General features: G+C 33.2%; 1 protein-coding gene across 1 annotated transcript; it reads right to left on the bottom strand.

Annotated features, from left to right (window-relative positions):
- Window positions 1-2058: 2058 nt before the first annotated feature.
- Window positions 2059-20590, bottom strand: LOC110743109 (triadin-like). Its single transcript, XM_021937507.2, has 11 exons — window positions 20572-20590; window positions 20418-20447; window positions 16728-16757; window positions 15432-15458; window positions 15056-15103; window positions 13214-13261; window positions 11937-11954; window positions 9838-9882; window positions 7925-7945; window positions 3249-3275; window positions 2059-2503 (listed from the first exon to the last, which is right to left on the bottom strand). The coding sequence occupies exons 1-11, from the start codon at window positions 20588-20590 to the stop codon at window positions 2388-2390; spliced, it is 429 nt and encodes a 142-aa protein (XP_021793199.1). The 3' UTR covers window positions 2059-2387.
- Between the last annotated feature and the right edge of the window lie 215 nt (window positions 20591-20805).

Below are 20805 nucleotides of genomic sequence, written 5' to 3'. Positions count from 1 at the left end.
GTTTCACCATGTTGGCCAGAATGGTCTCGATCTCTTGACCACATGATCCGCCCACCTCAGCCTCCCAAAGTGCTGGGATTACAAGCATGAGCAACCACGTCCAGCCCATTTAAATCTTTAATGCATCTTGAGTTAATTTTTGTATAAGGCATAAGGAAGGTGTCCAGTTTCTGTTTTCTGCATATGGCAAACCAATTTTCCCAACACCATTTATTAAACAGTGAATTCTCACTTTTCCCATTGCTTGTTTTTGTCAAGTTTGTCAAAGATCAGATGGTTGTAGATGTGTGCTGTTATTTCTGAGGCCTCTGTTCTCATTGGTCTATATTTCTGTTTTGGTACCAGAACCATGCTGTTTTGGTTCCTGTAGCCTTATAGTATGGTTTGAAGTCAGATAGTGTGATGCCTCCAGCTTTGTTGTTTTTGCTTAGGATTGTCTTGTGTATGTAGACTCTTTTTTGGTTCCATATGAAATTTAAAGTATTTTTTTTTTCTAATTCTGTGAAGAAAGTAAATGGTAGCTTTATGGCAATAGCATTGAATCTGTAAATTACTTTAGGCAGTATGGCCATCTTCACGATATTGATTCTACCTATCCATGAGCATGGAATGTTTTTCCATTTGTTTGTGTCCTCTCTTATTTCCTTGAGCAGTGTTTTGTAGTTTTCATTGAAAAGGTCCTTCGCATCCTTGTAAGTTGTATTGCTAGGTATTTTATCCTCTTTGTAGCAATTGTGAATGGGAGTTCACTCATGATTTGGCTCTCTGTTTGTCTATTATTGGTGTATAGGATTGCTTGTGAATTTTGCACATTGAGTTTGTATCCTGAGACTTTGCTGAAGTTGCTTATCAGCTCAAGGAGTTTTGGGGCTGTGACGATGGGATTTTCTAAATATACAATCATGTTATCTGCAAACAGTGACAATTTGACTTCCTCTCTTCCTATTTCAATACTTTTATTTCTTTCTCTTGCCTGATTGCTCTGGCCGGAGCTTCCAATACTATGTCAAATAGGAGTGGTGAGACAGGGCATCCTTGTCTTTTGTAAGGTTTCAAAGGGAATGCTTCCAGCTTTTTCCCATTCAGTATGCTATTGGATGTGGGTTTGTCACAAGAAGCTCTTATTATTTTGATACAAATTCCATCAATACCTAGTTTATTGAGTGTTTTTAGCATGAAGAGATGTTGAATTTTGGCAAAGGCCTTTTCTGTACTATTGAAATAATCGTGTGTTTTTTGTCATTGGTTCTGTTTATGTGATTGATTACATTTATTGATATGTGTATGTTGAACCAGCCTTGCATCCCAGGGATGAAGCTGACTTGATTGTGGTGGATAAACTGTTTAATGTGCTGCTGGATTCGTATTGTCAGTATTTTATTGAGGATTTTCGCATCAATGGTCATCAGGAATATTGGCCTGATATTTTCTTTTTCTGTTATGTCTCTGCCAGGTTTGGGTATCAGGATGATGCTGGCCTCATAAAATGAGTTAGAGAGGAGTCCCTCTTTTTGTATTGTTTGAAATCATTTTAGAAGGAATGGTACCTGCTCCTCTTTGTACCTCTAATGGAACATAGAATTTGTCTGTAAATCTGTCTGGTCCTGGCATTTTTTTTTTTTTTTTTTGGTTGGTTGGTAGGCTATTAATTACTGCCTCAATTTCAGAACTTGTTATTGTTCTATTCAGGGATTTGACGTCTTCTGGTTCAGTTCTGTGAGGGTGTTTGTATCCAGAAATTTTTCCATTTCTTCTAGATTTTCTAGTTTATTTACGTAGAGGTGTTTATAGTATTCTCTGATGGTAGTTTGTATTTCTGTGGAATCAGTGGTGATATCTGCTTTATCATGTTTTATTGTGTCTATTTGATTCTTCTCTCTTTTATTCTTCATTAGTCTGGTTAATGGTTTATCTATTTTGTTACTCTTTTTAGAAAAAACAGCTCTTGGATTCACTGATTTTTTAAAGGTTTTTTGTGTCTCTCACTCCTTCAGTTCTGCTCTGATCTTAGTTATTTATTGTCTTCTGCTAGCTTTTGAATTTGTTTGCTCTTGCTTCTGTAGTTCTTTTCATTGTGATGTTAGGGTATTGATTTTAGATCTTTCCCACTTTCTCTGTATCAGAGTAATATATTTATTAACAAGTCTTCTTAAGGTGAGGAATTGAATTTTGTGTAGGCAGTTTTCACAGTTCAGTAGTAATATGAAAAGAAGTCTGTAGCTTTAATTTAGTAGTAACAGGTAGAGCCTGCTTTCGGCTTTACATTCCTGATCCTTTTAGATATTTAATAAAAATGCAATACCTATATGTTTTGCATGATGAACTATAATTATGATATGTGCTACAAAATCAGTGTCTTCATTTTCATCAACTGTTTTTAAATCATGTTATCTGTATAATTTTGTATTTTTGTTCCTGTTTATGTGGCTACTTTGATGTATATATCTTAAAATGTCATCTTTACCTTTACTTTCTTTTTCAGATATTTCAGTTTTCTTCTTCCCTAGGGGGGAAAGAAAAAAAAAAAAAACAAACAAGGAATCATCATTTTAAAAAACATGACTTTCTTCCTCCTCCTTTTCCTCCTCCTACTTCTTTTTTTCCTCCTCCTATTCCTCTTCTTCATTTTTTGAGACAGAATCTTTCTATATACCCTCAAATTCCTGGGCTCAAGAGATCCTCCCTCCTCACCCTCCTGAGTAGCTCGGTTTACTTACAGGTATGACCCTCTTGCCCACCTCCTCCCCTTTTCTTTTATGCTTTGAAGAGAAGCTAGAATAAGCCATGCCTTTGTTAAAAGTTTAAACTAGAAACAACAGGAAAAACAACTACATGTTAAACTTTTACGTTTAGGAAATAAGAATTTGCCTGGCATGATGGATTCATAAGTAAACTAATGAATTAAAGCAATAAAAATGTAACATAATATTTCTAAGCAAAATATGGATCCAGTTTTCAAAACAGTCTTGGTAAATTGATAATTTTCTTGCTACCCCTTTTAGACAAAAGTGAGAAGAAAAACAATATTTAATCGGTGACTTATAAGTTTGTATGTGTTAAAAATGGACATATTGCATCATTTACTCCTTATAACAAGCCTGTAGGGAAGTCATTATGCTGTTCTGTAGAACAGAATATCTGGAATTTGAGGAGCTAAGGGATTTTCTAAATGTTGCACAGCTAGAAACTTAAATTTACATACCGTTTCAACAACTCTATCTATCTCCTCTGAAAAAGTAAATATTTACCTGATTCTGTGACTTCTGATGTTGCTCCTTTAAAAAAAAAATGTAGAAATAAAGGAAAAAAAATAAAAGAAAAAGTATAGGTTTTTATTCAGTAGCAGACAATTGAAACTTATCTTCTGATATTTCCTCCCAAATTACAATAGGCACATATACTCAAAATGGCAAGGAAATGTACTAATGCTTAATATTTCTGATAACTGTAACTAGACATCTATTTTAAAAATAGAACAAATATTCAATTAATCTAAAATGGTATATTTAAATATTATAGAATTGGTTAGATAGAATAAATAAGATCTAGTACTTGATAGAACAACGGGATGATTAGAGTCGACAATAATTTAGTGTGCATTTTAAAATAACTAAAATATTAGAATGTTTGTAACACAAAAAATATGATAAATGCTAATGTGATGGATACCCCATTTACTTGCCTATATAAAAATATTTCATGTACCCATAAATATATCAACTTCTAAGTACCTATCAAGTTAAAAATAAAATAAAATGAAATATAAAAAATTGAAAAACATACATGAATTAATGAATTCTAAATTCTATGGCTCGTTTTCTTAATTACAAATTATAAATCTGTTACATAAATTTTTAATCTTCATTGATGTATGCAAATATTCATTCATATAATATTTATTAAAGCAGCTTCATTTATAAGATGCTGTCAGAAATGCAGTTGAGTGTGGTCATGGGATGAGATTAAAAGTATAACAAAAACAAACTCAGTTCATGTTGATTACAGTCTGATAAGTGATAGAAGACATAAAATTATATTTGCCTTTTGCCTATGCTCATACAGAACCATGCTTTCTTCCTGTTCCTTCAGTAAATTTGCAGATTAATATTTCTAAGTATAACCTGGCAAGTGTTTTCTAAAAAAACTTTGTATCACAAATAATTTCAAAAAATAATATTTCCAGAAAATAAAAATTCTCTGATAGTTTAAGAAATATCTCTCATAAAATGTCAATGTTTTCTATAAACGTGATATCAGTTTTATCAGTCTTACATAACTATTTTGGGTAGCTATTTTCAAAATTCAAAAAAAATAAAATATTTTTTAACAATGAAGGTATACAATACATAATATTACATAAAAATATAGTATTTTTAAATGGCTTTATAATGATGTTTCATATTAGCATTCTAGTTTTGGCTTTCAACCCTTAATTTTCGTACCAGTGTTCACATTAGTAGCAATAATACAAACTATACTAGAGAATTTCTCCAGCCTCAAGGCTGTACTTAATGTTTAAAATTGGCATTGAATCCATTATGAAGTAAACTGTAGCTGCATTATTAAGGAATCTGTCATGTGTTGTCCAGAAGACAGGTTAGTTCTGGGTATCAAAACATATAAATACAACATCCAGATACACTTTGGATTGAAGTACTCAATTTTTAATCCAGGTTACAGTCTGAGTATTCTAATAGGATTAAATAAACAGTTTTATTGTTTACTATGGCATTTTTATTATTGATTAAAATGTCCAGGAAACCCCAGTGATTTTGAATTACAAAATAAAATGTACCTCAGGGCTTTAAAAAAATTAGAAAATAAAAAGCTAATGTGTTAAAATTAAATAAATTGAGGACATATGTGCTCTTAATTTTTCTTAACCCACATAATAACTGTTAAAGGGTTCTTCATACTGTGTTTATTCAATACGTCTAAACAAACAATTGAAAGTAGATAAGAGAGAGATACAATTACTGGGGTTTTTTGTTGTTGTTTTGTTTTGTTTTGTTTGCACAGGTATTAGTTATCATGGTGAATGTGTTAGCAGACCAGGTACATCAACAGAAAACAAGATAAGCATTCCCTCATACGTCCTGGTCCAGTGTCATACACCTAATAGGTGCTCAAGAAATACATGTTCAAGGATTAATGAGTGGAATACAAGCATACTCATTTTATTGTGCTTCACTTAATTGCAATTCTCAGGTATCACATTTTTTACAAGTTAAAAGTTTGTGGCAACCCCATATGATTAAGCCTGTTGGTGTAATTTTTCCAATGGTATTTGCTTCCTTCTCATTTCCGTGTCTCATTTTGGTGATTCTCACAATATTTCCAATTTTTCATTATTATTATATCTGTTATGGTTGTCTGTGATCAGTGATTTTTGATGTTACTATTGTAATTGTTTTGGTGTGCCACACACCACACCCATATAAGGTGGTAAAACTTAATGAATGTGTGTATTCAGACTGCCATTCACCAGTCCCTCTCACTTTCCTTTAGTCCTCTCTGTTTCCTGAGAGTCAATAGCTTTGAAATTAGACCAGTTAGGAACCTAAAATGGCCTCTTAAGTATTGACAAGAAAGAAAGACTTGCACATCACTCACTTTAAACCGAAAACTAGGAATGATTAAGTTTAGTGAGAAAGGCATGTTGAAAGCTGGGATAGGCTGAAAGTGAGGCCTCACGTACCAAAGAGTTAGCCAAGTTGTGAATGCAAAGAAAATGTTCCTGAAGGAAATTAAATGTTACTCCAGTGAAGACATAAATGCTAATAAAGGGAAACAGCCTTATTGCTGAGACAAAGAAAGTTTTAGTGGGCTGAATAGAAGATCATAGCAGCTACAACCTTCCCTTAAGCCAAAACCTAATCTATAGCAAGGTCCTAACTCTCTTCAATTCTATGAAGGTTGAGAGAAGTGAGGAAGCTGCAGAAGGAAAATTGGAAGCTAACAGAGGTTGGTTCATGAAATTTAAGGAATGAAGCCACTTGCATAACGTAAAAGTGCAAGGTGAAACAGCAAATGCTGATTTAGAAGCTGCAGAAAGTTATCCAGATCTAGCTAAGATAATTGACCAAGGTGGCTACAATAAACAATAAGCTTTCAAGGTAGACAAAATAGCCTTCTAGGGAGGATCACTTGAGCCCAGGAATTTGAGGCTGTAGTGAGCTATGATCCCCCCACTGTACTCCAGCCTGGTGACAGAGTGAGACCTTGTCTTTAAAAGAACCACAACAACTTAACAAATAGCCTTTTATTGAAAGAAAATGTCACCTAGAATTTTCACAGCTAGAAAGAAAAGTCAGTATCTGACTTCAAATCTTCAAAAGACAGACTGACTCTCTTGTTGGAGGTTAATGAAGCTGGTGACTTGAAGTTGAAGCCAATGCTTATTGACCATTCTGAAAATTCTAGGTCCTTTTAGAATTACGCTAAATCTACTCTGCCTATGGTGTATCACTGGAATAACAAAATCTAGATGACAGCACATCCGTTTACAGCATGATTTATGGACAGTTTTAAGCCCATTGTTGAGACCTATTGCTAAGAAAAAAGATTCCTTTCAAATATTATGGCTCATTGACAATTCACCTGGTCAATCAAGAGCTCTAATGGAGCTGTACAAGGAGATTAATATTGTTTTCATGCCTGTGAACACAACATCCGTTCTGTAGCCCATGGGATCAAGGAGTAATTTTGACATTCAAGTCTTATTACTTAATAAATACATTTCATATGGCTGTAGGTGTCATATATAGTGACTCATCTAATGAATCTGTGCAAAGTAAATTGAAAGTCTTCTGGAAAGGAATCACCTCTCTAGATGCCATTAAGAACATTTTTGACTCATGAGAGGGAGTCCAAATGTCAGTACCAATAGCAGTTTGAAAGAAATTGATTCCAACTCTTATGAATGACTTTGAGAGGTTCAAGGATTCAGTAGAAGAAGTAACTGCAGATGTGGTGGAAGCAACAAAAGAATTAGAAGTGGTGACTGAATTGCTTCAATTTCATGATCAAACTTGAACAGATGAGGAGTTATTTCTCATGGATGCGAAAAGAAAGTTGATACTTGGGATGGAAACTACTCCTGGTGAAGATGTTGTGAACATCGTCAAAATCACAACAAAGGATTTAGAATATTCCGTAAACTTAGCTGATAAAGCAGAAGCCAAGTTTGAGATAATTGACTCCAATTTTGAAAGAAGTTCTACTGTGAGTAAAATACTGTCAAATACCCATACGAACTACAGAGAAATCTTTTGTGAAAGAGTCAGTGTGCCAAACTTTATTGTTGTCTTATTTTCAGAAATTACCACAACTACCCTAACCTTCAGAAGCCACCACCTTCATCAGTCAGCACCCATCAACATCGAGACAATACCTTTCACCACTAAAAGTATTACAACTTGCTGAAGGTTCAGATGATCACTAACATTATAAGCAGCAAAATACTTTTAAATTAAGTTATGTCCATTTTTTAGTCATAATCCTCTTGCACACTTAATAGACTATAGTGTAAACATAACTTTTCTGTGCACTGAGAAAACTAAAAATTGTGTGATTTATTGTGGTGGTCTGAATGAAACCTGCAATATCCCTGAGTTATGCCAGTACAATGACATCTAATTTTCCTTGAATTGCATTTTTTGAGTCACTAAACATCTCTTCATGTGCTTATTGGTCTGTGGCTTCTTGCTCTCCCCATTTTCCTTTGGTTGTGCTTTTTGTCTCCAAGGTATGCCTGTACACACAATATCCTTTGTCAACCAGACTCACTTATATGATAATAGTATAATGGCTATTACATTAACAAACACACCATACATTTTAAACTTCATACATAACTCAAAGAAATTGTGAAATTAAGACAATGAAATAGGACATTCTTAAAATTCTAAAATGGTACACTTACTTGGAGTTGGTTTTGGTTTGTCTAAAAAGGAAAAAATAGCAAAAGAAAATCAGTGATAATTTTCTATCTATGGGCGATATATCAGCCCTTTATATTTCCTATTTTTGCTTTTTACAGTAAAAATAAGACTAAATATAACAACAATGAACAGTAGGGAATGCATTTTTAGTAATTTTTAAATCATTCTCCCAATGAGTGTCCCACAGAACAGTAAAGCCTGAAAGTGTGGAATCTTTCTCGGTCTCTTTTTTTATTCCTGTAAATCTCATATTTGATTTGATACAATATTAATGAATGCTCACAAAAATCTCAACTTCTTACTGTTTCTGAAATGACATAAAATATATATTCTACCACAGTCCTTTCAGAATACATATTAATATTAATTTATACTCACAATATTAATTATTAATGTTAATTTATACCAACTCTCCCAATCCAGTATGTTGAACAATAAGGCTCTTTTATAAAATCTCAAGAATGAATGGGTGGTAGGTAAAAAAAATCATAAAGACATTCTATTTTTTTCCAATATAACATGTGTTCTAATATATATATATATATATATATATTTTTTTTTAGTAGAGACAAAAAACTCGCCCGGCTAGTTTTTTGTATTTTTTAGTAGAGACGGGGTTTCACCGTGTTAGCCAAGATGGTCTCGATCTCCTGACCTCGTGATCCGCCCGTCTCGGCCTCCCAAAGTGCTGGGATTACAGGCTTGAGCCACCGCGCCCGGCCTAGAATATATTAACTAAAAGCATTAACTGTGTCTTCTTACATCTAAAGTTCTATTTCTTCATAAAAAGTAGAAAAGATTTAGCTATGATTGCAGTTTTGAATCATCTAAAATTAAGTCAAATGACAAATATGTTAACTGTTAATGGAGGGAATACAAATTGATATATTTTTGTAGAAAGCAATTAGGAATATCTATACAAATTACATTTAATATACCCTATTACTAAAAAAAAAAAAATTCTACTTTAAAGAATTTTTCCCATAAAAATAAAAAAACTAGACATATTGTTAATTAAATTAAGGGAGATCTTTAAAACAACTTTAACATATGTCAGTTAGAGTCTAATTAAGTAAACTATGTACAAATACACAATAAAATAGTGTTTTTATAAAATATTTTATGTGCTGATATAAAAAAAGCTTCAAGATATATTCTGAAATAGAAAAAGCTAGTGACAGGATAATTTATAGCATGTCAGTATTTGTGTAAGAAAAACAAAAGAGGCATTTTATATATATATATATATATTTGTACAGGTAGATAGATAATGCTAGAAGGATACATTAAGAAATAACAGTGATTACCTATGGAAATTATCAGATATTTTTGAAATGAGAACTGGTAGAATTTAACAAAAGAGAGAGAGATTTTTGCAGTTAACTTCCTATGTGCCTCAGCGTTTGAACCATATGAAGTATTACATATTGTAAAAACTGAATGACATTTTAAAAGAATTAAGCTAACTTTTAGAATAGGGTAACTTCTCTTTTAAGAGGATATATCAAGCTGAAATTCACAATTTGTGAAATTTAACCTATGTAATTTGATAGGATATTTTAAAATTATCAACAGTTAATCAACTTCATTAGTATGATAAATTATATTAATATTGACAACAGTGAAATATTGAATATTTTGGAAGGACCTTGTGAATCATAAAAGCAAATCTAATTTGTTAATTTTACCTATCATAATTGCATATTTGGCAATCCATGTTTGATTGACAACAATATTGCCCTTACGTCAGATAAACTAGATTATACTACAAAACCACAGGACCACACATTACCAGGAAACACAGTGAAAATCACTTGTATGCATTACTTTAATTTTTGAATATAATAACAACAGTGAACCTAAGACAGAATATAAACCAAAAATGGTAAAACACCTGTTTTTATAGATGGAGGTTCTCTTTCTTGATGTTCAGCTTTTTCTAGAGAAAGAAATCAAATTTCACTGGCAATCTGTGGATTCTTCAGCAAATACTTCTTATTTACATATTTGCAAGTGATCCTCAGTTTACCCAAGAGGCATGCCCCAAAGTCGTTTTCATGTAATTTGAAACAAAGAAAGCATATTGCCATAAAAACACATTATAAACAGGGTTAGGTTAGGTTCATTCTCTGGACACCCAGGAAAAGACATTTTTCTACATTTGGCTGAAAGACAGTATTAGAGTTTTATCTCTTTGGGGGCTGTGTTGTAAAGAGGATAGAATATGGCAAAGAGGAGAATAAGAATACTGTTTCATTTGCTGAAAGTTGAGTCATTCTTTGGGGACATTTTTAGTGGATGGTATTTGTCTTTGGCATTTTACCAATTCCTCTTTTTTCCTCTCTGAATCCTAGCTACCTTCTTGCCAGTAAGAAGCAATGCACTGCTGAACAGTAGTTTCTTATTGAAAATTTAAACTATATCCGTTGCATTCCAGAGAGTAACACATTTTGTATTTTTATTGACCTGTACCACCCTCCCTTTCCAGGTTTTCTTAAAACTCTCATAGCTGAATCTCAACTATTCTAGGATATGACAAAAAGAAATAAAAACGTATGAATAATCGACATCCCTCTTAGTTCTCTGAAAAATATTTGAATTGAAAATTTTAAAGAGATCATTCTCTTTCATCAAAAGTAGAATTTAAAGTCAACCATATAGGTGGAATATCTTGAATGCGATTGAGAATATCTGTCAGTTGAGTAGGACTCCGGAACAGACCAAGTATTACCTCTAATGACCTCTAGGATCAGTTCTTCTGAGCGGTTTTTGATGTTTACTTGTCCTTTCTTTCCCTCACTCCTGAATTTGGAGTTTCTCTAAAATTACTATTTTTTCCCCCAAATCATGCACCAATAGTGAAGTAGGTGGGAAGATGTGGGACCCCAGGTGTCATCAGACTCAACAGATATTTGTAAATTAAGAACTGATACCATTCAAGAATAAACTTCCATGAACTGAATTTGCATAAATGTTATAGTAAATAAGCATTCAAAATAAAAGAAAATGAAGAAGCCAAAATTCAAGGTATTAAACTGTTATAACAACATTAAAAATAAATCAAGGGAACAATAATAATATGAAATATATATTCAAAATACAATTCACAGGTTCTAGGAAGTGAATATGTTCTGATTAGAGCCATGCATTTGTGCTATATATCCTAAACCACGTATATGTATTTCTAAGCTGTGTCACACATTCACCTTTGGGCCTTGTGAAGCTATTTTGCATGCAAGAGCCAGAATATATTTGATCAAAAGCCATTCATGCATTTGTCTAAGCTTGTGTTCCACAAATGTACACCATTCAACGATCAACATCACAATTTTGACACAATATTGAATATATTTACTACCACAGTGGGTAAATATTTATGTCTTTCTGAGTCCAAAAGTCATCTTTAAACTCTCCATCACTATACTCTCTGTGTCACACCTGTACAGTGAAACGAAGGATCTTCAAAGTCCACATGTCCATAATTATAATGGACAAATGGCAAAATGTTTATAAATTAAATGGATTTCTAAATGCCAAAGTTTACTTACAGTTTAATTAATGTAGCTTAAAGCAAACAAATTAAAAACAGTATATAGTTCACAACACTGACAATTGTATAACATTTCATTTTCTTTTGTTATTCATTAACGTGTGATTAAAAGATTTCTCACCTACCTTAACTTACTGTGAGTGGTATTTCATAGCCAATATGGATTCCCTCTTTTAATAAACAATAGTGACACACTTTTTCTTTTGTATAGTTATAGTCATTAATTAGTAGTGAAACACAAGAAAGTTAAATCAATGCCATAGCAATAACATTAATTCATCACGAATAACAATTACATAGCAATCACATTAATTTATCATTAATAGTTATTTAGCCACAGGCAACACTGAAAATAACATTTTTCTTTAAAAAAAACTAAGCAAATTGCTAAAGCTGAAATGGTCAAGCAATATTTCTCAGGTGTTATTCTATTCATCTCTTACTTGCTGGCTTGGGCTTGGCTGTGGAGAATGGAGGGAAGCACATTGCATATTGATGAGTACAAACCATGGATAAACTAACTGTTCAGTATTTGTATTTACTTATTCTTAGCTTTAGGTCCCCTTCTTAGCTTAAGCTTAACCCGTTTTCTTTGACCACTAATATTTTACTGTCAGCAAATACATTAATTCAACTGCAAAAAACTAGTAAGACACATGGTATACACATACAATTTAAAACAATCTATATATTTGAGTCACAAATACATTGAGCTAACTTCTTCATAATTCCCAAACATCCATACAATTGAATAAGATACTCAGGTGGTCATATTAATACCTCAGGGTACAAATTAAGGGAACATTTACTAAAATTATAAACTTAGGCAGTGGTTGGAATAAAGTACAATGGTCATATAAAGTAATGTGAAAATGGCCTCATGAGATTTCTTTCTTTCTGCTGATAAACTAGTCTATAATTTCTATAAATAATTAGATCTCTCCTGAATTCTATTATATTTTTTTCCTCCAAGAAACTATTTAAATCCTTATTATCTGATTATCTCAGGAGAAAAAAATGTTTCACAGAGTTTTTCTTTTGGAATGATTATTAGTAAGAGATGATGTTCTCTTCATGGCTGAGGTGGGTAGGATTTCTGTCTTGGAATCAAATAGAGGAAGTTTAGTCACTCAAATGTGAATTGATTTCAAGACTCATAAGTTTTCTTTTTCCTTACAGGAAAAACTTCTGAAATGCAAGAGTATGTGTCTTTTCTTTTTCATACGAACTAATGAGACACGGAGTGTTTTCAGTTTAACATTTTATGTTCTGTTGATCATTCTTGAAGGCAGACTTTAAAGTTATATAACCATATCTCTCTCTATGGAGCTTTCATGAAAGTAAATTATTCCAGCTAATTTATAAATAGCAGAAAGTTCCAGACTTCTGTTAAGATTTGAGGAAATGTGGTTTAAAAATAAGATTAAACATCTAAGTATACATGATAATCAATGCATTATATAGATTTTCCCATGAATTACAAATAAGCTTAGGTCAATCACACTTAAAGTTATGCTACTCTAGTTATTATTTTTTAATAAAAATTATATTGAACACATTTTTAGTTATTCACAAGAATTCAGAATGTTAGAAATTATGGTACTAAAAGCCTGCACACTTCATTGAAGGTGTGTGTGTGTGTGTGTCTGCATGCACACATATGCATGCACCACATAGCATATAATAAGACGTAAAAAAAGATATAAAATACCTTATTTACCTGTTTTTTCTATTGTGACAGCTTTTACCTGCTTGAGAAGTTTTTCTTCTGTGATAGGAAAAAACGTTAACACAAGTAGGGAATTTGAATACATCAGTGACATATTTCAACCATGATTTTTGTATTCTTTTTGAAATAGTACCAATGCCGAGGAAAACTTGTTGCCTCAATAAAACAAGCAAATAATATCTTCTATTCAAATTGGATGAAAGCACAAAGAAAATCTGTCCAACTGAAATGTCCATTGCAGCTATCTTGCTATAGAAGTCTTCCTATCTTAAGTTGTTCCCTAACGTGCCAATATGAACCCTATTTTTCGCCTTCACTGTACTTCAGTGTGTTTATCTGCCCATAGGTACTGCTTTATAAAATACATGTTCCCTTTCTATTATTAAATTAGAAAAGGAAGAAGCAATTTTTGATCTTCTTGTGCCTATACTTCCCTGGGAACCCAGGACTAGGTGGAGAATCCAAATTTCTTACAGTGTGAAGCTGGAGAAGAACAAAGCTGATACATTTGCTGGATGTTCTCTGTTCTCAGTGATTTTTCATAGTCACAGATGTTTGGGTCAAAGTAAAGAGATTATTGCCCTGATACTACATGAAATTAAACTTCTCAAGCATTTCGCACTGGGTATGAACTTAGGATCAAATATCCTAAGTAGAAATTTTCACTGGATAACAGAATTTAAAGACCATGATGGTGTCATTGAAGTAAAAGAGTCGTTTCTACAAGACAATGCATTTGATGTACGCTCAGAGACTAAAGTCTGTCACTTCTCTTTATTTCACCTCAAATTGACTAATATTTGGGACATAAGAAAATAACAGTGTTTCATTTAATGAGGAGCTTCTAAAAGTTGTTTCTAATGTTCTGCTTTTGTCAATACAGACAGCTCTTCTCACCTCTCCACACTCCAGCCCTGTTTTCCATATTCCTATACTTTCTGTTGTTGGAGTCTAATAGTTTTTTTTACAGTATATGGAAAACAAATCAAACAGACTAAAACCCATTGTATACAGATTTTTTAAAGTATAATTTATAAAAGTAAGCAAAGGATTTCCTAAGATTTGCTTAGAGAAAGTATGTTTTTCACTTTTCAAAGATTCTGGCCTAACTATATTCACAACATTGGGTATATATGTTTTTAATTCAGCCTGGAATGAAAAATAATATTCTACAGAATAATTGGGGCTTGAGTGGCCTCAAAATTAAATTCATATTTAATTAGCTGAAATAAAAACTTGTTTCTATTCTTAAATAAAAATTAATTCATAACCTTATTTTGATAAATTATGTATCTTTTTTTTTATAAGCAGAACAAATTAGCTTACTTCTACTTTCTACAAAATGTAAGACCAGGAATAAAAAGAAAAGAAGAAAGGGAAGGAAGGGTGAAGAAAAGAAAGAGTCAGGAGAAGAAGCAAGGAGAAATGTTGATTTCTTCAGCATTTTTGGGACTTGGAGAGTCTAAAATGATCGTATTCGAATAAGCCAATCTGAATTACAAGTTTGGTCAGAATGCCGTGCCCAAATCAGAATAAAACAGCAAGTATAGAGGCCATTCATCTAAGTGCTGGGTGACTATGGTTTTTGTGCAAAGCTAACTCTCTGATGGGAAGGGAAGAGTAGTTGTCTAGTTACTTCTCACTGGTTAAGTTCTTAGTACAAAAAAAAAAAAAAAATTCTGAAGATGACTAAAATTGGAGATGGTCTAGAAGCTGATGATTTAAGACGTGAATTGTCCCAAATAACTTTAGACTTGCCTCTAAACTCTTACTTCTGCTAAAATTAAACCATTGAGAGATAATTTGAGACTACAAATACCACCTGCAAAATACCTGGTTTACCATGAGAAACAGTCTTTTCTGGTTTCACTATGTCTTGTTCTGAAAATAATAAAAAGAAAATCTTTTTAGGTATTTGGAAGCTGGGAAAATAACTAGCAGATGTTAGCAAATGTACCCATAGAGAAAAATATACTGAAACCTTCATATCATACTTATTTCTGTGTAAAACTTGAAGGTTTCAGTTCATGAAAACAATATGCCAAGAATTCTTATTTACAAAATTTTTAAAACTATAGCTTTCAAAGCATAGGCTGTAATAAAGCATAAATATAAAAGTACAGATTGAAAATACATGATTTTGAAAACGTTTCAAAATTTTTTGTAAAAAATTATATATAAGCATAAAAGATAAAATTAATATACATACTGTGCGTTTGAACTTTTTCAGATACAGCTAAAAAGAATAAATAAATAACATATTAGATTAAATTACCTGCAAAATGGAGTATTTAACAACAACAAATATAAATGGTTATTGTAAATAGAACTAGGCATAACTAGTTTTAAATAGTATTGGGTTTCTGGTTAAAGTAAAACTGACAAACATACAAAATGCTTTTATCTGGCAAAACATACGCACCTACAGCAAATAAATATAATCAGGAAAATAAATAATAAAATAATAATAAATCATTATAATATTTGTAATGTAACAAGGCTGCTATAAGCCTTGATATGTTATAAATATATCACAAGAGCAACTATATCCAAGCTTATAATCAGCTGCCAGGTAAGTTCTGGTGAGAATTCAGGGGCTGAGGTACTATTGAATATATGTCTAGATTTTGATTCTTGTGTTGATACTGAAGAATCTTGCTAAGTAACCTTTTATAATGAAGAAATAGCTACCATAGAGCCTGAGGGTTTTTTTTGAACTTGCCTCAGGTCAATAGCTAGTTGGTACCAGAGGTACGACTTAAACACTAAATAACAATATAGACTTGGAAAGGTCACCCTTTTTTTTAGATCAACCTTCTAATAAAATGATAGCATTTTAGGGATAATCTCTTAATGGGAGCACCCAGGGTTTGGTGCAAATCAGACGTGGGGCAGACCCCTAGCTTCAAAATTGATTAACTTGAAAATCCTGGAATAATAACTTATTTTCTGAACTTGATCTATTGAACTGCTTCTTCAGATATTGAGTATAGATAATAATTGCCATGCTGTCTGTTTCTCATAATGATATGATGAAAGTAAAAATCCTATGCTAGTCCTTAGCTCACAATAGATGCTTAATAAATTCTTGCTCTGGTTCCCTTCAAACCACAATAGTCTATAACTTTGTGATTTTATGATTCTGGTATATTACTGGAAATAATTCAGAATTATGAAAACAAAGCCACCAGAATTATGGAAATAAAGCCATAAGTTAAACATGATTATTATTAATTTCATAAAAACCTTAGAAATGTCTAAAGAAACCTGGAGTCTCTGTTGAGATTTATTTAAGGCCATTTTCTAGATGCTTTTGTCTAGGGAATATTTCCATTCTCACCTAATCCAGTGCTATAAAATCATGTTGAACAACGGAGTGGACAAAATAATGAGGAACTTGGAGACTCTGTGCATGTCTCCCTAGTGAGATGTAAGCCTCTTTTAGTACTTAATAAAATAAAGGTAATGTCAACTCTGAGTCTACATAAAATAAAGCTCATGTTACCTGGTTTTGCTTCTTTTTTAATTTGGGGCTCTGAGGGAGAGAAAAGGCAGAAAAATTAAAACCTGAAAACATAAACTAGAATACAAATTAATTTTTAGAAATAACTTTTTTGGTTATCATAATTGGGAGGCTGAGGCAGGAGAATTGCTTGAACCCAGGAGGCAGAGGTTTCAGTGAGCTGAGATCATGCCCCTGCACTCCAGCTTAGGTGACAGAGCGGACTCCGTCTCTGTCTCTTAGTGTATATATATATACTAAAATTTATTCCAGTTTTACACTGGTTTGCCAATGATGGACTATTAAACACAAAAGAGAAACATGCTTTTCACTTGTCTGTCAAGTTGTTGGTATAGCTAATTCTTTTAAATCTAAATTTTCTACTTTTTTCTAAGATGATTGTTGCAGGAAATGGTTCCAAAGTCAACATAAGACAAATTATTTTAACAACAAGAGTTGGAAGAGACTCTTTGAAATAGCTCTAATTGGGTACTTAGGTGATTTAGCAATTTAGACATATAGTGTTATGGCTCAAATGTGTTCTCCCAAACAATCTGTTGAGTCCTGACCCCCAGTACCTCAGCATGTAAACTTATTTGGATAGAGTTGCTACCTACGTAATTAGTTAAGATAAGATGAGATCATGCTAGAGAAGGGTAGGTTCTTAATCCAATATGACTATTGTCCTTATAAGAAGAGGAGAAGAGACACAAAGAGAGAGACACAAAGAGAGAAGATGACCATGCGATAATAGAGGCAGAGATTGAAGTCATATATCTTCACACCAAGAAACACCGAGGATTGCTAGAAAACACCAGAAGCTAGGAGAAGCAAAGAAATATTCTCCTCTACGGTTTAAAAGGAAGTGTTGCTTTGTCAAAACCTTGATTTTTGACTTCTAACCTCCAAAATTGTAAAAGAGAAAGATTTCTATAGTTTTAAGCAACACAATTTGTGATATTTTATTGTAGCTATCTGAGGAAACTAATCAATTTTGGCTTAGGAACATAGGTGCTGCTGAAACAAATACCTATACATGTAAAAGTGGTTTTGAAATTGGGTAATGGGTAGAGGCTCGAAGAATTTTGAGACACTTAATATAGAAAGCCCAGGTTGTTTTTAAGAGACTATTGGCAGAAATATTGACATTAAAGGTTATTCTGATGAGGGCTCAGAAAGAATTCAAGACAGCTATAGAAAAAGCTCTTGTCATTTTAAATGATGCATTTCTGACTTAGTCCATTTTGTGCTGCTATAATAAAATATCACAGACTGGGTAATTTACATGGAACAGAAATATATTTCTTATACTTCTAGAGACTGTGAAGTTTGGGATTAAGGTATTAGCAGGTTTGGTCTCTGGTTCGAAGATGGTGCCTTGCTACTGTGTCCTCCAGAGAGAAGGAATGCTGTATCCTTACAGGGCAAAGGCAAAAGGGGAAGACAGCAGGCTAGTTGAACACCACATGAAACCTCTTTTACAGGGGCCTTGTTCCCATTCACAAAGGAGGAGCTCTCATGACCTAATCACCTCTTCAAGCCTCCAGCTCTCAATACTATTTATTCTATTTATTACACAGATAACACTTAAATTTTGAGAAAACACATTCAAATCATATAGATGTATATTATTATAAGTAGAAGTAGAATGTCGCTAGATAAATGAATTTTACAGATGAGGTCTCAAGAAAATGAGGAATATATTATGGGCCACTGAAGGAAAGGTAATATTTGTTATAAAGTAGCAGAAAACTTGGATAAATTGTGTTCTTCTGTTAGGTGGAAGGTGGAGATCGTAAGTGAATACTTAAAAATTTAGCTAAGAACATTTTCAAGCAAAGTATGGAAGGTGCAGACTGATTTCTCCTTGTTGTTTATAATAAAATGTGAAAAGAAAGATACACATAAATTGAAGAAGAAAGTGTTAAGTAAGAACTGGCACTTACTGATTTGAAAAATTCTCAGCCTATCTAGACAGTGTGCCATGGAGATAGGGCCAAAGATGGCTGGACAAACTTTTGCTAAAGAGATTAGATGTATGACTCATGGAGCCACTTTGGCAGAAGACAGAAATAGAGATGTGGTTATCCAGGAAAGATCTGTGGAGGACCCTCTTATCTAATAGTTTAGATGCCCCATGAATTAATTGTGATACTAGTCAGGTTTTTGAGAATTTTAAAGAAGCAAAAACAATGCCAGCCTGGACAAAAAGGGAAAGAGGCATGATAAAATGAAGGGATAATGACTCTAAGAGAAGAGCCATGAATTCAAACGCCTGGATTGATGGGACCTCCTGTGGCAGACAAGGCAGGGCTCTCGGCTTGCTGAGCTAAGAGGGCAGGGCCACTGTTCCACCAGGCTCCGAGTACAGAGCACTGAGGCAGAGAGAATATTCTCAGGCTTTGAAATATGCTAGGTTTTGGATTTGCTTTAGGACTCAGGACCTCTTTTTATTTTATTGTAATTTCTTCCCTTTAAAATAGGAATGTCCATCCTATACCTGTCTCATCATTTTATTTTGGGAGTAAATAATTTGTTTCGTGTTTTCACAGGTTTATAGAGAAGAGGAATTTTGCTGAAAGAAGAATCATACTCCAAGTTTCATATATACTGATTTAGATGCTTTAGATAGTGAGATTTGGAACTATTGATTGATATTTAGAAAAAATTTTGGACTTAGAACCATGCTAGAATGGTTACGACTTTTAGAAATGTTGGGATGGTGTGAACGTATTTTGCACCTGTGGAGGACATAAATTTTGGGCCAGCCAGAGAATGGACTGTTAGGGATTTAATTGCGTCTTTCCAAAAGGTATGCTTACATCCTAACCTCCAGTACCTTAAAATATGACCTCGTTTGTAAATAGGGTTATTGCAGATGTAATTAGTTAAGATGTTGTCATAGGGCAGTAGGGTGGATACTTAATCCAATATGGCTGGTGTACTTATTAGAGGAGAAGGGTTTGCAGAGATAGAGACACAAAGGGAGAAGGTTTCCAAGTGATGATGGAGGCAGAGATTAAAAGTGATGCTTCTACAAGCCAAGGAACATCAAGGGTTGCTGGAAAACACCAGAAGATGCAAGGAAGAATTCTTCTCTACAGATTTCATGGAAAGCAGGTCCCTTGTGACACCTTTATTTTGGACTGCTACCCTCCAGAACTATGAGAGAATAAATTTCTGTTGTTTTAAGCCACCCAGTTTGTGGAATTTTACTACAGTAGCCCTACAACAATAATACAATTATGAAACATTAAACAAAATTTTAAATGTGTTCAGAGCCAGACAGTTGAGTGTTCTTTTGAAAAAGTTTCTACTGCCTACTGTAGCCTTCAGAAATGTGCATCTGACTGAAAAGCCTCAAAAGAGAGAAGGATGAGAACAGATGTTTTGCTGATTGAATGTCTGTGTCCTACAATAATCAGAGAAAATTTTGGTTTTGTGGGAGTCAATTCAATTAGTCAGTTACTTCTTCTGAACCATGTAAATTTCTCAGAGATTTCACCTACGCAAATAGAGATTTTTCTAGAAGTGGGTAGCATAGAGAAATGTATATTTTATTAGTTTTTTTAAGTTGATCAAGGATAAAATTTGATATAATATTTGTGCTAGGACATGACATTTGCAAAGAGATATTGTGCTATTTATTATAAACATAGAAAGCGTATCTGTCTATAAATAAAATATACATACCTGGCTTCTCTTCTTTTTTTCTTTGTAGTTCTAAAAATATAGATGAACATTAGTAAAAATGATTATAGAAAGATATTCATTTCCTGTATTCATGTATATTTATTTTTATACAATTATTTTCTATGTTATTCATTGGTTTCAATCTCATATTAACTTTGAAAAGTTAATGTCATATTAACTGCTTTCTTATGATTGTGGCAAACTAGTACATAACAACAAATTCCTCACTATTGATCCCAATAAGAAAAATTTCGAGGGCCAGGCATGGTGACTCATGCCTATAATCTTAGTACTTTGGGAAGCCAGCCAGGTTTGTTGGTGGGTGCCTGTAATCCCAGCTACTGGGGAGGCTGAGGCACAAGAATCACTTGAGCCTGGGAGGCAGAGG

The sequence above is a fragment of the Papio anubis genome, chromosome 6 (assembly GCF_008728515.1).
Source record: "Papio anubis isolate 15944 chromosome 6, Panubis1.0, whole genome shotgun sequence".
Taxonomy (NCBI): Eukaryota; Metazoa; Chordata; class Mammalia; order Primates; family Cercopithecidae; genus Papio; species Papio anubis.
The sequence above is the reverse complement of the archived record's forward strand: the minus strand, read 5'-3'. Positions and strand labels throughout refer to the sequence as shown.

What these genes read in the sequence shown, in the direction of transcription:
- LOC110743109 (XM_021937507.2), bottom strand. An exon ending in CAAACCAAAACCAACTCCAA is followed by an intron (nt 3,276 to 7,924) that starts GTAAGTGTACCA and finishes TTTTTTTTAAAG; the next exon opens with GAGCAACATCAGAAGTCACA. An exon ending in ATCAGAAGTCACAGAATCAG is followed by an intron (nt 2,504 to 3,248) that starts GTAAATATTTAC and finishes TTTCCCCCCTAG; the next exon opens with GGAAGAAGAAAACTGAAATA.